This window comes from Megascapheus bottae, chromosome 27 (assembly GCF_031878675.1).
Source record: "Megascapheus bottae isolate mThoBot1 chromosome 27, mThoBot2.hap1, whole genome shotgun sequence".
In the NCBI taxonomy this organism is placed as follows: domain Eukaryota; kingdom Metazoa; phylum Chordata; class Mammalia; order Rodentia; family Geomyidae; genus Megascapheus; species Megascapheus bottae.
Genome location: NC_143535.1, coordinates 2,194,380 through 2,215,818, shown reverse-complemented (window position 1 = coordinate 2,215,818; position 21,439 = coordinate 2,194,380). Strand labels below are relative to the sequence as shown.

Below are 21,439 nucleotides of genomic sequence, written 5' to 3'. Positions count from 1 at the left end.
CCCCCATTTGCCTCTGCTCTAGGCCAGCCCAGGCTGAGATCATCCAAAATTTTATTCTGGGCACACATTAGAATCCTAGCAATCTTTATTTTTTTTTTGGTTTTATGTTTTTTATTCTTCTGTAACTTTTCGCCCTACCACATAACAAGCAGTCTAAAAGTTAGTGTCCATTTACACTCAAAAAGTATAAATTAGTGCATGGGGTTTCATTATTACAGGGATTCTGGGATCAGAACACAGAGTTGTCTCTTGACAGAGGCATTAAAATGTTCATACTGGACATTTTAGAGGACGCAAGCAAATTGGTGGGATGCTTCATGTTTATTTTTCATACTTCAATTTGAAATTCATTTGATAAATTAGCATATTTGTGTTGTATTGATGGACTGGTCTGAGTAAATGACATTGGGGGGGGGGAGCTAAGTACATATAATCACGGCAGTCAGGAGACAGAGGCAGGAGCATCACAAGTTGAGGCCAGCCTAACAGAACTTGATCTCAAGCGAAACAAACAAATCAAGAAAAAACTTAGCATCAAAGAAAGGAATCTGGTTGGCACTTCATAATTAATATACTGGTTTTCACTCCCTCCTATATCAGCGCTGGTGAGGTCCTGAAATGTATTTGCTTATCCCATGGCCAGAGTCCTGTACATCTCACCTGATACTTTGTGCTTTGTGTCCGGAGGCATGCCGGGCACTCTGTGTGTACCCTTACTTTGCCATCACAACAAACTGGTGACACAGTGGCTACTGTGACCAGCGCCTCCTACTTGAGGAAAGTGAGGTGTGGAGTGAGAAGTGACCCCTCAGCAGTCAGTGCTCAATGTAGATGAGAAGCTGAGATTGAGGAAATCGTTCAAATTCCAATAATGCTCACGTCTGCACTTCTGAGCCATGCCTCCAGCTCTGGGGATGTTTTTTAATACATTGCAAAGCCATGTCCTCTGGAGACATATCCCCACTCCCCCGAGACACACACATGCGCTCACACTCACACGCACGCACGCGGCCTGGTTAGTGTGAGCACCCTCTCCTCTTGAGCAGTATGTGGGGAAGGACAGACTTGGCAGTTACACTCTTCATCTAACAGCATTCCCCTGCGCCAACTGAAACATGCAAACCTAGAACTGCGGGGCTATCTCTTCTCCCATTCCTTGGCCAGGCAGTTTCGTAAAAGTCGATCTAACTGTAAAAATCTCCCAGAGCAAAACAGCAAATCAAACTATTCTTTTCTATTGGACTCCCCTACTCTTGGATACTAAGTTATATGTAAAAATTGCAAAACTTCCAGAGTGTAGTTAACTTGTTGCTTCACATTCCTGGTGCTGCAACTACCTACGACTTCATGTCTTCATAAGGGACCAAAAGAGCCTGGGGTGCTCTGAACGCCAAGGTGCCCGCTGCAGAAGGGACTACCAGAAGGCGCAATTAGGAAGGCCAGGAGGGCTTGTATTTGAAGAAATGGCCATGCACAATCTGAAGACACTTCCACTTCTGATCTTTCTCTACATGCAACTTTCCAAGGCCTTTCCAGTACCTTCTGAGCATGCCACAGAAAAAAATGCAAAAACTGTTCAGGTAAACTATTAACTGGATGGGTGACTGGTTTGCTCATTGTTAAAATATTATTAGAGGTGCTCTTTCATTTTAGTTTAGACAGCCTGAAAGAAGCTACCTGGGTGACATGTATGAGGGTAACTTCTTTCAGCAATTTGGAGGGTGGTAAGCTGTCAAGGCAGAGTCTTTGAAAATCTAGACATGAGCACAAGCTGCACATTTTTTTCTTTCTTTCTTTTTTGCCAGTCCTGGCTTGAACTCGGGGCCTGAGTATGGTCTTTGGGCTATATCAAGGCTAGAGCTCTACCACTTGAGCCACAGCACCAGTTCCAGCTTTTTTCTATGTATGTGGTACCGAGAAATAGAACCTGGGTCTTCATGCATGCTAGGCAAGCACTCTACCACCAGGCCAAACTCCTGGCCTCCAAGCTGCTCATTCCAAAACCCAGCTAGGAATCCTTTAAAGAGGAATGGTTTTATTTAGAAAAACTAATTTTCTTTCTTGCCTACAATTTTCCCTTCTAATATATCTGCAATCCAGTTACCAACTAAGTGGGAGTGTAACTCAGCGGTAGAGCACTTGCCTACAATGTACACGTCTTGGGTTTGATTCTCAGCACCAATTTTTTTTAAGTAAAGATAGCAGTTATGACATGTTACAATACAGAAGTTACTACTTCTGCTTTATTTACTAGCATATCTTTGTAGAGCATGAGAACAGAAGATTACAGTTAACTAAAAATGAATACACTATTATCTTATTTCCCATCAGCAGATTGTAGACTGTAGACTGTTTGTAAACTCTCAGAAGCAGATCAATGCTTCCTTAATACAAGAAAAAGAAGAGGGGCAGCAAGAGGAGGAGAAGGAAGTAGTCTCCATATACATTTTGTGTGTGTGAAACAGATATGACATCTACTTCATGAATAAACTGCAAGAGCTCTGAATCGAAGGACAACTTCTCTCTGTGTCTGTCTGTTACTAGTCCTGATATGAACTTCTGGTTGATTCTTGAGCAACTTGGAGGAAAGGACAGTGAAATGTCAAGGAAATAGAACACAATTTCACAGCAAGAATTCACATGTGCTTCTTTTGTCCAGAATTACCTAGAAAAGTTCTACCAATTGCCAAGCCTCCACTACCGGTCTGCAAGGAAGAACGAAGCCGGTGTGATTGCTGAAAAGCTTAAGGAAATGCAGAGGTTTTTTGGGTTGAATGTGACAGGGAAGCCAAACAAGGAAACGCTGGAGATGATGCGGAAGCCTCGCTGTGGCGTGCCGGATACCGGTGATTTTATGCTGACCCCCGGTGGCCCCAAGTGGAAGCACACACATCTGACATACAGGTGATGTTCTCAGAGGTGCAGACAGCGTGCACCCAGCCAGTAGTGGCTGAGGCCTTACACGCAGGGCTGGGGACATTCCAGGGACAGGCAAATACTCTCACTCGGCAGTGTATAAGTAATGAATGAGTGGTGAACGAAAGGTGAGCACGTGAGGAGATGAAAGGACAGAGATTCCACATAGAATGCATGTCATCATGCATTTCTTTCTCCCCCAACATTCTAGAGAGGATTTGGCAATAGGAGGCACTCTCTCTTCTCTCTTCTCTCTCTTCTCTTCTCTCCTCTCTACTCTTCTCTGTCTCTAGCTCTCTGTCTCTCTCTGTCTCTGTCTCTCTGTCTCTGTCTGTCTCTCTGTCTGTCTCTGTCTGTCTCTGTCTCTGTCTCTCTCTCTCTCTCTCTCTCTCTCTCTCTCTCTCTCTCTCTCTCTGGATTTCTCTCTCTCTTCCTGTCTCAATACCAACTTTAAGATAAAAAAGAAAGGCTTATTCGTTGCTAGGATTTCTTTCGTCTTATTATTAATGATGACATGCATTCTATGTGGAACACCACTCCCCCAGCAGCAAACAAAATGCTTTCCAGGACGTGACAGGAGGGCTCCCTCTTGCCCTCAGTTCCTAAGCTGGATCCTGCACTCCCTGCTTGAAGCTTCTCCAGTGGTCACGTGATACATAAGCAACTCACACCCAGTGTGTGCAGGGAGGCCCCTCGCAAACAATAACAAACCCTCCATGCCTGCTCTCGTTTGGAAGGATTCTAAACACCGTACAGATGTCCAGGGCTGAGGTGGAAAAGGCCATCGAGGACGCCTTTGGGGTGTGGAGCAAGGCATCGCCTCTCACGTTCTCCAGGATTCTCCAGGGGGAAGCAGACATTAAGATTGCCTTCGTCTACGGAGGTAGGCACGCTGCAGCCACACGCTTTGCTTTCTCTGGGTCAGCGGGGACTCGGGAGCTTCCCACGGGTTGTCTTGTTTCAGATCACGGTGACAATTCCCCATTTGATGGACCCAATGGAGTACTTGCTCATGCCTTTCAGCCCGGACCGGGGATTGGAGGAGATGCCCATTTTGATGCCAATGAGACATGGACACAAAACTCCACCAGTGAGTTGGCTAAGGTTCTGTCCACATTCTGCTTCAGAATTAACACATACCCATGCCTGGAAGGGTAATGTGGCAAATACTTAAATAGATCGCGTAAACTTTTTACCATTTTAAAGTCAATTTAAAAAAAAAAAAAGCTCTTGTTTCTTAGGCAATCAGGCCATGCATGCGGCTGTGACAGAAAACATAAAACTAGGAAATTAATCCAAAAGCCATTCCCTCATAGTTTTAGAGCCTGCAGCATCCAGAGTGCAGGCCTCTGAGAAGGTCAAGAAAGAACAAAAGAGAATATACTGGAAGCCCTTTTACAATAGCATTAATCTAAGTGTATCCCAAATGAACCACACCTTGAAGCACTGGTGCTGGAGAGATTAACTTTCTAACACTGATTTTCTGAGAGAGATGTTCAAACCATCAGAGGCAAGGATCCAAAACTCAGGGATAATAGTCAGATCGTGCCCAGCCCCTGCTTATCTAACTGCAGGTTATGGATCCTGTTTATGCAGCTGCATGAAGGATCTGTGATCCTTTCCATTCCACAGTTGCAGAGCAGAGTAGTTGCCGTAAACGATATAGGGCTCACAAAACCCTAAGTGTTTTGCCACTGCTTTAAGTCAGGTCTCTTAAAAAAAAAAAAGAAAATCTGAAATTGAATGGGGTTTGGAAAGGTCTCTTTATCAGAAATAATCAGGATTATCTGAAAATGGTCCTATTTCAGAAAGAGTTGCAGTTACTCTTCAGTGATTTTGTTTCCCAGGAGCTCTTTTTCGGGGGTATGTAACAATCCACTCCTTCCAGGAGAAGCCTTGTGATAAGAATGTCTGGGCTGTCTGGAGGAAATGAAAGGGTGAGGAGTGGTACATCCAGACCACATGGTGATGCTAATATGCCAGAAAGCAATTTCTAATCATAAGAAGAGAGGCATCTTCTACTTTCTCCCACCATTTTCTTGTCATCAATGTTGTACATGCCCAAAGATAAACAATAGTTTCCCATCACTCTATTTCCACAGTCCTGGCCAGTAGCTCCGGTGGCCATCACATCTTGTCTTACTTACTGATACACTTCTATGCTTTCTCCCCTGTCCAGTCTCTGCTCTCTAATCATTTTTTCCCTCACAAAGCAAGGGTTGTCTTTGGGAAGCCTTTCATGCATTGTACTCTGCCTATGACAATGGTGGCATTTACAGAATCTGTACCGAGTTATGTCCAATTCTTTGCCTGGGCATTGAGGGTCCTGAGTGGCTTTTCTCCTCTCCTCCTCGCCTGCCTTCCTGGTTAACATTCCCCAGAGGCCGGACTCTTTCCAGGGTACATGCCAGCCTTCCAACCCCTCCAAGCTTGCTGGCTTTGCTTCTTTTTCCCAAAGTACCCTTCCCTCATCCCCAAGCCTACTTCAGAAGCACCGGTCATCTGCCTGGTCTATGACAAAGGTCACCTGCTCCAACGGTGGTGGACAGGCGGTCCATCTTCCTCCTAAATGGTTCCACTCGTCCTTGCATTTTAGACTACAACTTATTTCTTGTTGCTGCTCATGAATTCGGCCACTCCCTGGGACTCTCTCACTCCTCTGATCCCGGCGCCTTGATGTATCCCAACTATGCGTTCAGGGAGCCCAGAACCTACACTCTCCCTCAAGACGACATTAACGGCATTCAGGCCATCTACGGTAAGGCCACCGAAGACAGATCATGCTAACTTTGCATCTCGGGTTCTGTTTTGATGTTTACTTTACTGCCTTAAAGAAAATGTTAGAGGCTAAGTGTGGTGATGTATTCCCACAACCCCAGCCCTCAGGAGACAGTGAGAAGAAGGTTATAAGTTTGAGGCCAGCCTTGGTAGTAAAGTCCAGGACCCCATCACAACCAGAGGGGCTGTGCATGGTGACACAGGCACAGGGGCCGGGGTGCCAGGACCTGGGACTATTCTTTGTGACAGTGGAGTTTCCAGAGAGATGAGACCTACACAACTGTCTCCATCCCTCAACTTTCACACGGACACACGCACACATGCATGCACACACACATACATGCATGCCCCCCCCAAAGGCTTCCCAGTGTTTTAGATTCCTTTAACTATTCATATAGCCCTTCACGCCACAGTGAGAAAACAGAGAAAGGTGCAAATTCTTACAGAAAAGATGCCAACCCCGATCTATGGCTCTGTACTAAAGTGTACAGGGGTGAGAGCAGATCCTTGTGAGGGCCTGACTATGGATAAGAATGAAATGGATAATAAATGGCCACAAAAGTAGAAAGAGGTGGTGTCCGGAATGTGGCCTAGTGGTAGAGTGCTCGCCTAGTGTGCACGAAGACCTGGGTTCGAGTCCTTGGTACATAGGACTTGAGCTGTGGCTCAAGTGGTAGAACTCTGGCCTTGAGAAAACCCAAGGACAATGTTCAGGCCCTGAGTTCAACCCCCAGGACTGGCAAAAAAAATGTAAGAAGAAGAACTGAGAAGGGGGAGAAAGAGAATATTACAGTTTAAATGGAATTCAAATTTCTATACTTTCCAACTTTACCTGGAACTCATACACAACCTCTTTCTGCACTGAGGCTGAACTCAGGTCCTTGCAATGCTAGGCAGGTGCTGTACCACTTGATCCAGGTCTTCAGCCCCCATCATTACTCTTAGTAGACAAACTGAACATTTAAGCAGTGATCAGTGCCTTGCTTTCTCTCCACATGAAGCCCCCGAGTGCTAAGTATCTATCGTCTGAATGGACTTATGTTCCCCGCTCCCTCCCAGGACCATCCCACAACCCCATCCAGCCTACGGGCCCCAGCACACCCAGAGCCTGTGACCCCCAGCTGACGTTCGGCGCTGTCACCACGCTCCGTGGAGAAATACTCTTCTTTACAGAGAAGTATGGAACAGGACTGTGCCCTCCTGGACTTCTTGCATTGACATACCTTCAAACTGGAGTCTAAAGAATTCACTTATTACTATGCAACACACAGGCATCAGTATATACTATGTAACTCAAAACACCCAGGAATAGAAATGAAAAGTCTTCACACACGTCTGATGATGTCAGCAGACCTGTTGACAACATCATGATGATGCTTGGCTGCTCCAGAAATCAGTAGCAAGTTTAGCCCTAAAACATGATTCTGGCGTGTTCAGGTCCGTCAAGTTTATGGACACATCACCTCACTGGCTCAGCACATTTCAATGTTCCCACAAGTCTGTGCTGCTCATTGAGCTGCACCCGGGAACTGCTCCTACTCCCAGAGCTGTCACAGGGACCTTTACTTGCCCAGAATCACTGTTGAGTGTGCCGTGAGGGTGTGGATGTGCTTGTGAGTACGTTCCTGAGGGTGTGAGTGTCTCCTTATGTCCCATCATCAGGTTCTTCTGGAGACGACACCCTCAACTGCGACAAGTCGAGCTCAATTTCATTTCTCTGTTCTGGCCAGCCCTGCCAAGTGGCATTCAGGCTGCCTATGAGGATTTTGACAGAGACCTGGTGTTCCTGTTTAAAGGTAACTTTCTTCTTATTCTTCATGAAGAGCAGGGACAGGCCTGGGTCCTTTGTGGTCACTACCTAGCGTGTCAATTGAGCAGGCTGCACGCTCTGTGAGCCTCAGGGCCCTCGTCCATGAAATGAGAAGCCCACATGGGGCCATTGCAGTATTCTCTACCCTCATACAAAGTGTCATTTTTCTTAGATTCTTCAAGGTGATAACTTACTTTCAGTGGAAAAGTTCCAGGTGATAAGACACCTGAATGTGAACGTGGAGGGCCGATGGGTCTGTGACAGCCCCTGTGAATTTCTTTCCGTGGAAATGGAATGTTATTTGACATGTAACCTAAGCTTCTGGCAGGCAGGCAATACTGGGCTCTGAGTGGCTACGACATCCAGCAAGGTTATCCCAAGGACATCTCAAACTACGGCTTCCCGCACACCGTCCAGGCAATCGATGCTGCCGTATCATACAGGGGGAAGACTTACTTCTTTGTGAATGACCAGTTCTGGAGGTAAGACAATCTGCTTTTTGGGGTTTTTTTTTTCCAACTAGAAGTTGGAATCTGTTTCTTTGACCTGTTTACAAGCCAGTAGCAATCAGGCATCTGAAGGTTTAAAAATAAAATCTAGGCAGTCTTTGAAAGCTTTAGTGGAAATAGTGACCCTTTCTTCACAAGATGGTGGGTGTTCAACATGGCTTCTGAGATTTCCATTTTTAAAAAATCATGATGCCTGAATAAAAGTACTGAGGATTCTGTATCATAAAGCCATGTACATCCTCTTAAGCACCAAGTAGGACAAAAGAGAGATATGGGTAGATCAGACTCTGCCTTGGAGTTAAATTCCAATATGCCCAGATAAATTTTGTCCAGAAAACCTCCACATTTTGGTTTGCAAGATAAACTTACCATTTACATTTACATATGCACACATACATGCATGTGCAGATGGGCTATGTATCAACTAAACACAATCTGTGGGAGATGCAAGCTCCTGGTTTGGGAAATGACAGAACCCTGTCTTACAGCTAATGACATTCATATATTTTATAAGTAAATATGTAGCCTCAAAATAAGCCATTCCTAATCACAGCAAATAGGACATTGAAAGAGCAGATAAGAAGGCACTTTATAACATAGGTACAATTAAAAAAAACTTGTGTTGATTTTAAGCCGTGTGATGTTTTATCCATATCAGGTATGATAACCAAAGGCAGTCCATGGAGACAGGTTATCCTCGAGGCGTGTCAAGTGTCTTTCCAGGATTAGAAAGTAGAATTGATGCCGTTTTCCTGCAGGATTGTAAGTAGGAAGGAAACTGGATATCAAATCTGTTTAAAGTTTGAAAATGGCATACTTTCATTTGGATGTTGGGCGGGGTGAGGGCTGTAGATGAAGGTGTTTGAGATTTTCTAATTTGATACATTATCTCTTTTTCAAAATAGATTTCTTCCTTTTCTTCAGTGGGCCAAGATACTATGCATTTAACCTCCTTGCCCATAGAGTTACCAGAGTTTCAAGAAGCAATTTATGGCTTAATTGCAGATAAAGAAGAAAAATCAGAAATGCTTCTGTCTATGTCTTTAATATGGACCTTGCATACACACACTGTTCTACGGATTCTTCTCTCTCTACTGAAAAATGAATAACGTTTTCCCACCACCACATTCACTGGCATAATCTAATCGAGAAGACACCTGGAAGACTCTGTTGTTGGCCGGGGCTCATTCTGTCCTTTGATATTCCATCTCAGTTTAGAGGTGCCATCACACAGCGATGGAAGTACACCCCCTTGTACCTCAGTGTTCATAAACTCCTTATTTGTTTATTTGACTTCTGTAACTCACTGTCTCCTTGCTTTCTTCTCTCACTTCAAACATTCCTAAGTCTTTCTAAACATCTCATATATCTATAGATATAGATATATAGATATAGATATAGATATATATGCTCATGCAGTTAGCATTGAATGCAGGTTAGAAGTAAGGGTTATAAACCACAGAGAATACACTAGGCTCTTACAGAAATTGTGGTGGGTTTTTTTTTCACTCCTGGAAAGAAATAAAGAGAATTTAAATTGTGATTTGGATTGTGTCCCTCCCAAAAAGCATATTGAGGTTATAGCCGTGGATATTGATGATTATTAATTTATCCGGAACCAGGGTTTTGAAGCTGTCATTAATTGAGATGACATGGTTCTAGATCAAGATGGGCCCTTAATCTGTGTGGTGTTTGTTCTAAAAAAAAAAAAAAGCCAGGCGTGGTGGCTCACACCTGTAATCCTAGCTACTTAGGAGGCTAAAATCTGAGGATCAAGTTCAAAGCCAGCCCAGGCACAAAAGGACTTGAGACTCTTATCTCCAATCAACCTCTAGAAAAAAAGGGAAGTGAGGCTTGGCTCAAGGGTAGGGTGGTAACCTTGAGCTGAAGAGCTTAGGGACAGCACCCAGGCTGAGTTCAAGCCCCATGACCCACAAAAAAGAAAGAAAGAAAGAAAGAAAGAAAGAAAGAAAGAAAGAAAGAAAGAAAGAAAGAAAGAAAGGAAGAAAGAAAGAAAGGAAGGAAGGAGAAAAAGAAAAAGGCTATGGAATGTAGCTCAGAGCCAGAACATTTTCCTAGCATACAGGAGGTCCTGAGTACAATCCCTAACACCCATCAGGGAAAAACAACATCAGAAAGAATGACTTGGCTACTACACAAGGGAGAAGACCCTGGAAAGACAGCTGAGATTGGAAGGATGCATCTACAAGCCAGAGGATTCCAGAACTTCCAGCAACCATGTCAAGATTGGGGAACGGCTAGGACAGAGCTTTTCCTGTGACCTTTGACATAGATCCAAACCCTAAGGCATGTCCTTGTTTGGTCTTCCAGCCTTCCGACTGTCAGAGAATAAACGTGTATTTTTTATGCCACCAAATGTGTATTATTTTGTACAACTGCACTGTAGGAACCATCAGTGCTAACATGAAGCCCTGCAAAGGATTAGTGGGTATCTTCCAGGACAGCAGCAAAGAGGTTCCATTTCCTCTCCTGCCTCCTTCAAAATGAGCTCTCAAGGCCAGGAGTTATGTATTTACCTGGGATTTATAGTGGGTTCTTAAACAATGGTACAGATGTTTTATTCAGGATACAGTCAGGGAAGAAGTTTGGAAAGGTTTATACATGAGGCATGGGAAGAAGGAAATTTTAATCCGTGGTAGAGAAAGGGACAAGAACATCACACGTAGTTTGCTCTGTCTGCAAGTGGCCCACATAAAGAATACTGAAACCAATCCAAAAGACTGTCTCTAACCACACCATGCCTTTACTTCTAATGCCAGTTTGGGCCTTCTAAGGCTTTTGTGTTCTGTGTCCTTTATGAGTTCTTCATCCTGCTAATCAACTGTCTTCTTCATGAATCCCACTGTTCCATCCTCCATGGCTGCCTACTTGCAGGTTTGCCCTCCTCAGAACACATTTCCTATGGTGCATTTCTGCAGTTTCCTGCTTCATTGTACTCATAGAGATGGTGAGCAGGTAGCTGGCCCCATTCAATAGGCTGGGGACACAGATAGAACAAAAGGTGGGGGAGAAAGTTCCCTACTGTAGCCTCTCTGTCTCTGTTTCTGTCTGCCTCTCTCTTTCTCTCTCCCTACTTCCTAGCTGCTCTAAGGTGAGCAAATTTTCTCTACCATATTCCTTTTACCATGGCTCAGAAATAATGAAGCCAATACGATGGACTGAGCCTTCTAATACCATGAGCCCAAAGAAATCCTTCCTTCCTGAAGTCATTTTCTCTTGTATTTTGCTACAGCAACATACCACCTAAAAACACATCAATCTTCTTAAGCTTCAGTGTGCATCTGGCCACTTGCCTTGTTATTAGTTTGAATTCACTCACCTGACTGCATTCACCATAAGTGTATTGTTAGAAATCAGATCAAGTCAGGATGATTCTAAGTGAAGATACTTTATGGTTTCTTTCAGAAGAAAATTATTTCATACACTCACAAGAGTTTATGGATAGAAAAAACGAATAGCATTGCAAAGAGAAAGCTAACTTGGAGACTCATTTCCTAGAATGTTCAGTTCAATAATACACAACGTGGTTAGGAAACAATGCCAGATTATGATTGTGAAATCAAGTCTATCTAAGGAAAAAAGCAACTTGTGACCCACTTCATGGTGAGTTTCCTTTGCTGTTATTAATTAAATGATAATGCAAGCCAATTCATGCCACGTCTCACTGTTTATTTTCTAAGTTCTGTACACATAGGAACAGGCTTCAGCTGAAGAGAAAGGCAGGAATGAAGAGCCACTGGCCTTTGTTTTTGTTTCTTATTACATTTTCTCATGCATTTTCTGCAGAGCTTAATGTTGAGAATGAGGGAGACAAGCAGCTGGCTCAGGTATGTCTTAGAAAGTTTTGTTAGCAAATACATGTTCACTTTGTCCCCTTTCTCATATCCTAAAAAGATGGCAAACTCCAGCAAGAGGCTCAGACTTACTTGTGAGAGGGAATTGTTTTGTTTGTCTAAAGACATCAGAGACTGTGGGAAAGGCAGAAGCAAGAAAGAAGAGGAGCAGAATTCACTAAAACTTTTAAAAATGGTCAGAAGTGTACCAGTTTTCAGTAAAAGGAGGAAGGGTCAGTGGTACAGAGTAGAGATCCTGCGAGCATAATTTAAGACAACCAGAAGGACCCAGTGTTCAATCTGGAGCAGGTGCACCTTGCTTTGAAATTCCTCTTAAAAGTCAGTGTTCATTTGTAATATTTGTTAAATAAATATGAAAAATGTAATTGTCTATCTCTTCTAGAATTTGCCTTCTAACTCTAAATGTAAAGAACAGCAAAAGTATGTCAGATGTGTTATCATTTAATAGGTAGATGTTTCATTCTGTTCTGTGAAAGTTTGGAGCTTTAAGGGCTGTGTTGGCTAATTCTGGTCACTCACAAATCAACTGATTCGTGGACTTGTAAGATCAAGATGATTCCTTTCTTCTTTCCTTCACTATTCATTTCCTTCTTTCCCTCCCTATTGCCAAAATATGCATGTATATAGATATATATATATATATGTACATATGTGCAAGTATATTATATATGTATAAAATCAAGCTATCTTATTTTTTCCTGAGATGGAAATTCACTCTCCTAGTGTCAGTGCTTCTTTTTGTCTTTCCGATCAGGCCTATCTCAACCAGTTCTACTCTCATGAAATAGAAGGGAGTCATCTCATTCAAAATAAGAATAGAAGCCTCCTCGATGACAGAATTCGGGAAATGCAAGCATTTTTTGGATTGACAGTGACGGGGAAACTGGACTCAAACACTCTTGAAATCATGAAGGTGCCCAGATGCGGCGTGCCCGACGTGGGGCAGTATGGCTACACTCTGCCTGGGTGGCAGAAACATCACCTCTCATACAGGTAACACTTCCACAAAAGGAGCATGAGGATCATCTCACTGACAGTCCCTGTGTGTGTGTGTGTGTGTGTGTGTGAGAGAGAGAGAGAGAGAGAGAGAGAGAGAGAGAGAGAGAGAGAGAGAGATCACAGATTTCCTGTGTTCCATCCTCATTACACACCTGTAAAGCCAGCCCTGATGAAACTGCCCCCTTATGTGCAGAGAAACCAAATCAAAAGGTGATTTCCCATAGCCATGGTTACACAGGAGCTGGCTCCAGTCAACAGGCTCTGCCTTCCCCTGTGAAAGCTCAGGCCCAGGAGTACCACCAGCAAGCTGGACAAGCTCGAAGGCAGGATGAAGGTGTGCCGTGAGACTAAGAAAGCACTGGAGTGCAAGCAGCTCAGGTCAGAGCTGTGATCTTGAGTAGTCCACGTGTGGAAGATGGGGTCTGCCCTCAGGCATCTCGAGGAAAGGGAGGTTGAGTTACTGCTGGAACATAGATGGCTGTGGCCCCCACATGGAAAACCAGAAGCAGGGATGTTTACCGCCACTCAGGAGCCTTTCACTATTTTTAGGACTTGAGATAAAAATGAACTGGACTTATCAACAAAGGAAACGCAAGGGGAAAAAAATCTTCTGTAGAGTAATTCTTTGTGGCTCTTGTGCCTCAACAGGGTACACATACATCACTGAGTACACAGTCACTACAGAAGATCAAGCTCAGCTTTTTAAAAAAGACTTTTGAGCCGGGCGCAGTGGCTCACGCCTGTAATCCTAGCTATTCAGGAGGCTGAGATCTGAGGATCGCGGTTCAAAGCCAGCCTGGGCACTAAAGAATCTGAGACTCTTATCTCCAATTAACCACTAGAAAATGGGAAGTGGGCTGTGACTCCAGGGTAGGGCAGTACCCATGAGCTGAAGAGCTCAGGGACAAGGCCAGGCCCACAGTTCAAGTCCCATGACTCATAAAAAAAAAAAAAAAAGACTTCTAATACGTGTGCATACAGTCAAGATGTGTTCTTACGGAAATCCTTTTACCCCTTTAAATCTGCTTTCAGGGAAGATGAAGGACTTGATGTACACACCATATACTAAAGCGATGACAGGTGAAGTGATATGTAAATATGCCATGTTATATGAAAATTAGGTAAGGGAGGTGACATGCAAATATGAGATAACAGTGCAATATCAAAGGCCACTGAAGTCCGTGACTGGTAAGGATTGATAAGGACTATTCTTTGTAGCGGGTATGCACACACGCATATAGATTACCAGCCATCGCCATCTATCTACGTTCTCATTCTTTTTTGTTTTCCAGAATAGTGAACTACACGCCAGATATGGCCCGTGCCGAGGTGGACGAGGCCATCCACAAAGCTTTAGTAGTATGGAGCAAGGTTACGCCCCTGACCTTCACCAAGGTCTCCAGGGGCATTGCAGACATCATGATTGCCTTCAGGACTCGAGGTAAGGTTTCCGGCGGAGGAACGTGTGCTAGTTTTCACCTCAGGAGCTTGTGGCAGAGCTCATCTTTGTCCTTGTGAATTGTATCTCAGTCCACGGCTGGTGTCCACGGCATTTTGATGGCCCCTTGGGAGTCCTTGGCCACGCCTTTCCTCCTGGTCTGGGTCTGGGCGGTGACACTCACTTTGATGAGGATGAAAAGTGGACTACCACAGATGAGGCAGGTGAGTAAGTGTCGTTGTCGTATTCTAAAGAATATCTGCCACAGTCGCTTTGCAGCTAGGTGCCTTTTAACTCTAAATTTCTTAATTTCTCCAGTTTTTTACTTTCCAAGATGGCAGGACTGGAAGTACCCAATACCTATTTGAATAATTTTTCTTGTGTGGCCCTCACAATATCTGAATGATACCCTCACTAATTTGCTCGTCCTGGTATGACCTCAGCTCTCTTCATTTGGTTATATGCTGATTCGTAGGTCTACAATGCCTGATGGCACACTTTGTGCCAAACACTGAGGTCTGTCTGCCAGCATCCCAGGAAAGTACAAGTTGTAGCTCTCTGGTGGGCAGAGAGGCTTCAGTGTCCATTCTTGACCGAATGACTGTAAAACAAAAGTTAACGGCACACAACAATCTATTCTTCCATATATGGTAAGAGAGAGCTGGGCTAGCCAAGCTACCAGCAGCAAGGCAGTTTGGGATTGGTCCCTGCCATTGCCGCATGAGTTACTGTCATGAATAGACACGATAATGAAGGGAGAATACAGTCATTCAAACAACTGAGAGGCAGATCAAGCCATGTCGGATGTGCATCTTCCACTCAGACATACCCCAGTACTTCTTAAGGCGTTATGGCCCTGCGCAGTTACAGGAGATAATGTAGCACTTGCCAAAATCTGAATTGGAAAGTCACGCCCAGGCATCTAGAGACAGAGAAAATGATGACCGCATTGCTCTAAGGCCTGTGAAAGGGCATGTATGAGATACACGATTAACAGGAGTTTCTAGACCCAAGTTGACAGGGCTTGCCTGAAGGAGTCAGCGAACAAATAAAGCCCTCAACCACATTCTGGGTAGACCCACAGGTAGCAATTCTAAGAGTCACCTTTTGACCACTTGGTTACATTTCCTCTGAGTAGAAGGAAACCAGGGAAGAAATACACCAGGCAGAAGGAATGGAAGTGTAGCCTGGAAAGAATATAATGCTGGTAAGAAGTGGAGTAACACAATTTGACTCTGTAGCGATAGAAAAATAAAATATAAGACCAGGAAGAGACAAGCACCAGATCATGGTGGTTATGTGAGACTATGGAGAATCTCTGAAGAATATTAGCAGGTAACATGTTCACATACTGCAAAGTTAAGCAACAACTATCAAACCCTGGTGATATCATTTTTAATACTATTTATTTCTGAGCCACTGCTTATAAGTTCTTACCTACTAAGGGTTAATGGGACTCCATAATGGGACTAATTATTAGTGCTGAAATATAGATAATGGTACATACATGTTATAACAGTCAACTTCTGTATGACTTTCCTCATTTTCCTCAGCTACTTTCTATCTTACCTGAAACCTTTCTCTCTCTCTTTGTCTCTGTCTCTGTCTCACTTTTTTTTTCGCTTGTCTGCCTCTCTGATGTCATGTAAACCCAGGGCCTTCACCATGTTAGGCAAATAGCAAGCATTCCACCATTGAAAACATTCCCAACAATCATTCTCCTTTTGATCAACTCATTTCTCATGTTTTCTCTTTTTCTCTTTCCTTTTTTTAATTAAGGATTCAACTTGTTCCTTGTGGCTGCTCATGAGTTTGGTCACTCACTGGGGCTCTCCCACTCCAATGACCCAACAGCATTGATGTTCCCAAATTATGTCTCCCTGGACCCTAATCGACATCCACTTTCTCAGGATGATATCGATGGAATCCAGTCCATCTATGGTGAGGAAAGCGACCAGCCTAAAGGGGTGACAACTGAATAGGAAGTTTTCAGAAAGGAAATTGGGAAAGTTGCTCTGTGAAATGGTTATCATGAGGCAATTATTTGCTTAGGTGAAATCTGTGTGTAGACATATTTCCTTGTTCCTTCTTAATATGCTGTGGTTTTTCTTTTCACATCAAAGGAGGTCTACCTCAGGCAACCTCTAAGCCGAGAGCACCCACCATGCCCCGCGCCTGTGACTCTGACCTGACCTTTGATGCTATTACTACCTTGCGCCGAGAAATCGTGTTCTTTAAAGGCAGGTAAACCTACTCCCTTAACACTCAACCGCCTATGGAGAGTTTTCTCTCCACGGAATTTGAGGACACAGAGAATCCTGGGAATGGCCCATGCGTGCGCCCCTTATTTGACACATCATGATTGCATATGCTGTTTCAATGTTTTGCCACGTGTATATGTCTTAGATCCTGTTTGAAAATGTTGTCTTGAAATGTTGTAAAGCAACTTATTGAATATAAGAATTTGAAGTAGAGAAGAGTGACTTTTTGGACAAAATAAGGCCCTCATCCCACTACTGTTGATTCTACCACCTTATACTTGATACCAGAAGCCTATCAAATCAAACTTCATGAATTTTCCTAACAAGTTCAGATCATATTGACAGCTTGACGTTGCAGGCATTTTTCCATAAAAATCAGAAACCACTAAAAATAAACTCCTCTCCCCTCAACCAAGAACCAGCTGTTAAAAACAGAGTAGCACAGTACACTACTCGCTGTTTCTGTTTAATAACCAGTCCCCATTCACTATATATAACTTATCGAGTTTAATTGCCATCTGCATTGTGTATCAATTATGTCCACCATGACTATTTTCAGAGCCCCACGACCATTTTCAGAGCCAAGTATCAGGACATACACCATTTGACAAGGATCTGGGGGTGGGAGGCAGGGAGTCCCGTTTGAAATGGGCCTCCTTTCAGCAGGACTGTCCACCACTATACAAGTTATTGCACAGGCCTACTTGGAAATGGAAGTGGAAGCTGTCACTCACAGGTTCATAGTTTTATAGGCAGGAGGGAATTCTGAGGAAACATTTTGGCATGCCAGTGACAACACTTCTTCATTCCAGGAAACATCAGCATCAAACATTCTTAAGATGCTTGGGGTTGGCTTAGCATGTTGCATATCACTATACAGATGAGGTCACCGAGTACTATAGCTTGCCACTCTAAGCATGCCAGAAGGTACACACTAAGACATGTCCTGACCTTGGTAGTCCAAAGAACAGAATTGAACTAACAACCATCTAAAGTTTGCTGATTCTCTAAGTTACTTGAGGATGCTACCAACCAACTGGAGAAAAAACAAACCTGTGACTGCAACCTTCTCTAGAGTGATGTAGATATACAGACTGCCTGTCTATAACATAGGTCTGTGATGCGGATATGCAGACTGGGTAGAAAACGTAGGTCTGTGATATAGATGCCCTGAGTGCATAGATAATTTAAGTCTATGATGTAGATATACAAATTGCATACACAACATAGGTTCTGTTTATTGAACACAGGCACTTATGGAGGATCTATTATGATATTGCTGATGTTGAATTTGAACCAATTGCTTCATTCTGGCCATTCCTGCCAGCTGATCTACAAGCGACATATGAAAATCCCAAAGATAAGATTCTGGTTTTTAAAGGTAAGTTTGCCTATCCGGACCCCTCTCCCCCTTGCCCTGGATGCCTGGTCTTTTCCTGTAAGGAATATAATCTTCATGAATGAGCCAAATGGACAGGGCATGTGCCCTCATGTTAGATTCTTATCAAAAAGAACAACTAAGCAGGGCACTGGTGGTAGCTCACACCTGCAATCCTAGCTACTCAGGAGGCTGAGATCTGAGAACTGTGATTTGAGGCCAGCCTGGGCAGGAAAGTCCCTGGGATTCTTATCTCCAATAACTAACTCAGCAAAAGCCAGAAATGATGCTGTAGTTCAAGTGGTAGAGCTCTAGCCTTGAGCAAAAGAGCTCAGGGATAGCAACCAGGGCCTGAGTTCACATCTCAAAACTGACACACACACACACACAAAAAGAACTATCGTGGGGTGCTCTTTGGCTATCATAAGAGAAATCTACATAATAAAAACTTCTAAAAATCTTCTTTTCTACTTAGTAATGGTAATCCCCCTCTCTTTTATAGGGTCTTACTATTTAATAATAAAAAGAACTGCTGTGAATTTCAAATCATTTTTAGTATATGTATGTCCTTTGTAATGTTTTAGATAGGCATATTACAAAAGTTATTCATTGTTCAACTGAAATTCAAATATAACTGAGTTTCCAATTTATTCCAGCAACCTTACTTTTATTTGGATTTCATCAGATTATTGTCCTTTGAGAATACACGAGGCTGAAATTTAGAAAATGACTAAACATACTTAATAATGGACAGCCAATTAAAAGTAATAAGGAAAGGGCCGGGAGTTTGGCCTAATGATAGAGTGCTTGCCTAGCACACACGAAGACCTGGGTTCAATTCCTTAGTACCACATACATAGAAAAAAAGCCGGAAGTGGTGCTGAGGCTCAAGTGGTAGAGCTCTATCTAGCCTTGAGAAAGCCCAAGGACACGGCTCAGCCCCTAAGCTCAAGCCCAGGACTGGCAAAAAAAAAAAAAAAGTAATAAGGAAAGCGAAGCTGATTGAGGAGGGTAGGCTTATTAGTCACTGCTGTTGTGTTCCATTTCTAACAGTGGTAACAAAGGCAGTGAAAGAAAGGGGAAGAACAAATGGAGGCATGGAATGACTAAGCACTGAAGCTGAGAGGAACTAGACATCTAGTTATTTTTAAACTCCTCACAGCCTTGGTTTCTCCCTCTAGGACACACAAATCAGAAGATAATCACTTTTGCTTCTTCTCAGATGGAAACTTCTGGATGATCAGTGAGTATGCCGTCCTGCCAGATTATCCCAAATCCATCTACAGCCTCGGCTTTCCAAGAAATGTGAAGAAAATTGATGCGGCTGTCTGTGACCAAAGCACAAAGAAAACCTACTTCTTTGTGGGCATCTGGTGCTGGAGGTAGGTTAGCAGAAAGTGACCCCTTCATTTAATTGTGGCCAAGGACCCACCAGAGTACCTCTGCCACACAGACCTGAGCAAAACAGCCCTATGGTCTTCTTCAAGGTGAGCTGTGTTGAAGGCAGTCTCTGGTGAGTGACATTTGCTAAACAAAAACATGTTTCAGTCAGCCCAGTCATCCTGCTGTGGAATAAAAGATGAAGAAATAGGATGAGATCACACATCTAGTGATCCCAGTCAAATGGCCCATGCTAAGAATCTAGGAAAGCTAGTTCCACAGTCGGTTTAACAATTCTTCAGAATAGTTCCAGTCTGACAAATCACGTGTTGCCTGATCACGTGTTGTTCTTGTTGTTGAACATAAGGTAAGTGACTCGACTGAACGTAATCTTCACTGTATTTTCGTGATGGATGCTAACCGATTCCGTCTGCCAGTGTTACCTGCCCCCCAAATCCCTACTTGATTCTAATTTGGGAAGTGGAAGAATTAAGTTCCTCAAAACAGAAATCCACTGGAAACCTTTCGAATCCATGCATGCAGGTATGATGAGATGACTCAAAGAATGGACAGAGGGTACCCCCAGAGGGTGGTGAGACACTTTCCAGGAATTGGTCTCCGAGTGGATGCTGCTTTCCAGCGTAACGGTAAGCATCAATGTGTCAACCTTGAGGGTGATCGGGACACTGGATTGACTGTACTAGAGGACAGCACACAACCTTCAACATTTTTATTTCAGTGTAATCTCACTAGTCCTTAGCAGATTAATACACTAATAGCAATGCCGAGCAAACATATATATTTATATATATAATAGATTATGTATATCAAAATACATTAAACTTCAGTGTACATAGCTTGGTGTTCATATGTGAAAAGTACAAATTTCGAGTATCAAGGCATTAGGATTGTAGATGAGATCCAGGAGAAACTTACCAAGTATAAAAGTAACATGTGTCTATATAATTCTACAAGTGTCTTTGCTCTTCGTAATGTTATTTTTTATTCTTTATTCATAAAAATGTATGGACCCATTACACAGTCATAGATGATTATTAATCATGCTTCTCCATCTCTAGAGTTCTTCTATTTCTTCCGGGGATTAAAGCAATTTGAATATGACATAAAGGCAAGAAACATCACCCGAGTGATGAGAACTAATTCTTGGTTCAAGTGCAAAGAACCATTAAATTCATCATTTGATTTTGGAATCAAGGAAAAAGCACATTCAGGAGGCATAAGGATATTATGTCATACAACATTAAGCTTTCTTATTTCCATTATTATTCATCTGTTAAAACCAATTTATAGCTCTCAATAAATTCATATAGCCAAAAAAACCTCAAGAATTCTTTTACTCTGAACTCTGCCTTCAAAGAAACTAGTATTATTGATAATATAGAGCTGTTAGCCTTACTTCTAAACATCTATTGGTAAAGATTTGACAACCATTTTGAACTGACTAATTCTTTTAACCAAAAGTTATTAGGTATAAACGACATTTCTGGGCTGGGTGTTGATGGCTCACACCTATAACCCTAGCTATCTAAGGATCACAGTTCAAAGTAATCCCAGGCAGAAATGTCTGTGAGGCATTTATCTCCAGTTAATCACCAGAAAATTGGAAGCTATGGCTCCAAGTGGTAGAGTGCTAGTCTTCAGTGAAAGACATTGACCAAGTCCTGAGTTCAAGCCCCATGAGAAAAAAAAAAATCTGTGTTTTAAGCCTACTTCATGCTTTGCGGACCTGGGAAAAATAGGATGTGCCTTAAAACTAAACATTAAGACATTAGAAAAATAAACTAGAGAGTGGTCATTGGGTAGCAACATGTGACTGGAACAGATTGCCCATGTGGTAACCCTGACAAAAACAAGCAGAAATTGAGAACTAAGCCCTGGTCATTGCCAACAGATGGAGCATTGCTGTACATGGTTGCTTCCTCTGCTTGCTTTTATGGGACACCGGTTCTTCATGCTGTGGGTCACTCAGCTCCCTCCCACACCTGGCACCACTCCCTAGAACTTTACAGCCTTCTAGTGGATGCTGCAAGCCAGAGCCTGAGCATATTTTGGGGAACTAGTCCTACGATCCTGC

At 43.1% G+C, this 21,439-nt stretch overlaps 2 protein-coding genes and 1 long non-coding RNA gene across 4 annotated transcripts in view; 2 read left to right on the top strand and 1 right to left on the bottom strand.

Annotated features, from left to right (window-relative positions):
* Nucleotides 1-21,439, bottom strand: part of LOC150045408 (uncharacterized) — a 262,795-nt gene that overhangs the window by 181,281 nt on the left and 60,075 nt on the right. The gene's annotated exons all lie outside the window — the stretch shown is intronic.
* Nucleotides 1,470-9,037, top strand: Mmp8 (matrix metallopeptidase 8). The gene is made up of 10 exons (XM_090319778.1): nucleotides 1,470-1,580; nucleotides 2,660-2,904; nucleotides 3,654-3,799; nucleotides 3,881-4,006; nucleotides 5,513-5,674; nucleotides 6,754-6,871; nucleotides 7,357-7,490; nucleotides 7,833-7,986; nucleotides 8,672-8,775; nucleotides 8,919-9,037. Exons 1-10 carry the CDS (start codon nucleotides 1,470-1,472, stop codon nucleotides 9,020-9,022), a joined length of 1,404 nt encoding a protein of 467 aa, XP_090175904.1. The 3' UTR covers nucleotides 9,023-9,037.
* Nucleotides 11,760-20,665, top strand: Mmp27 (matrix metallopeptidase 27). Its single transcript, XM_090319777.1, is given in 11 exon segments — nucleotides 11,760-11,861; nucleotides 12,643-12,881; nucleotides 14,180-14,328; nucleotides 14,418-14,549; nucleotides 16,105-16,266; nucleotides 16,452-16,569; nucleotides 17,837-17,967; nucleotides 19,187-19,346; nucleotides 19,782-19,844; nucleotides 19,846-19,991; nucleotides 20,424-20,665. Coding segments are annotated over 11 exon segments (1,644 nt in total).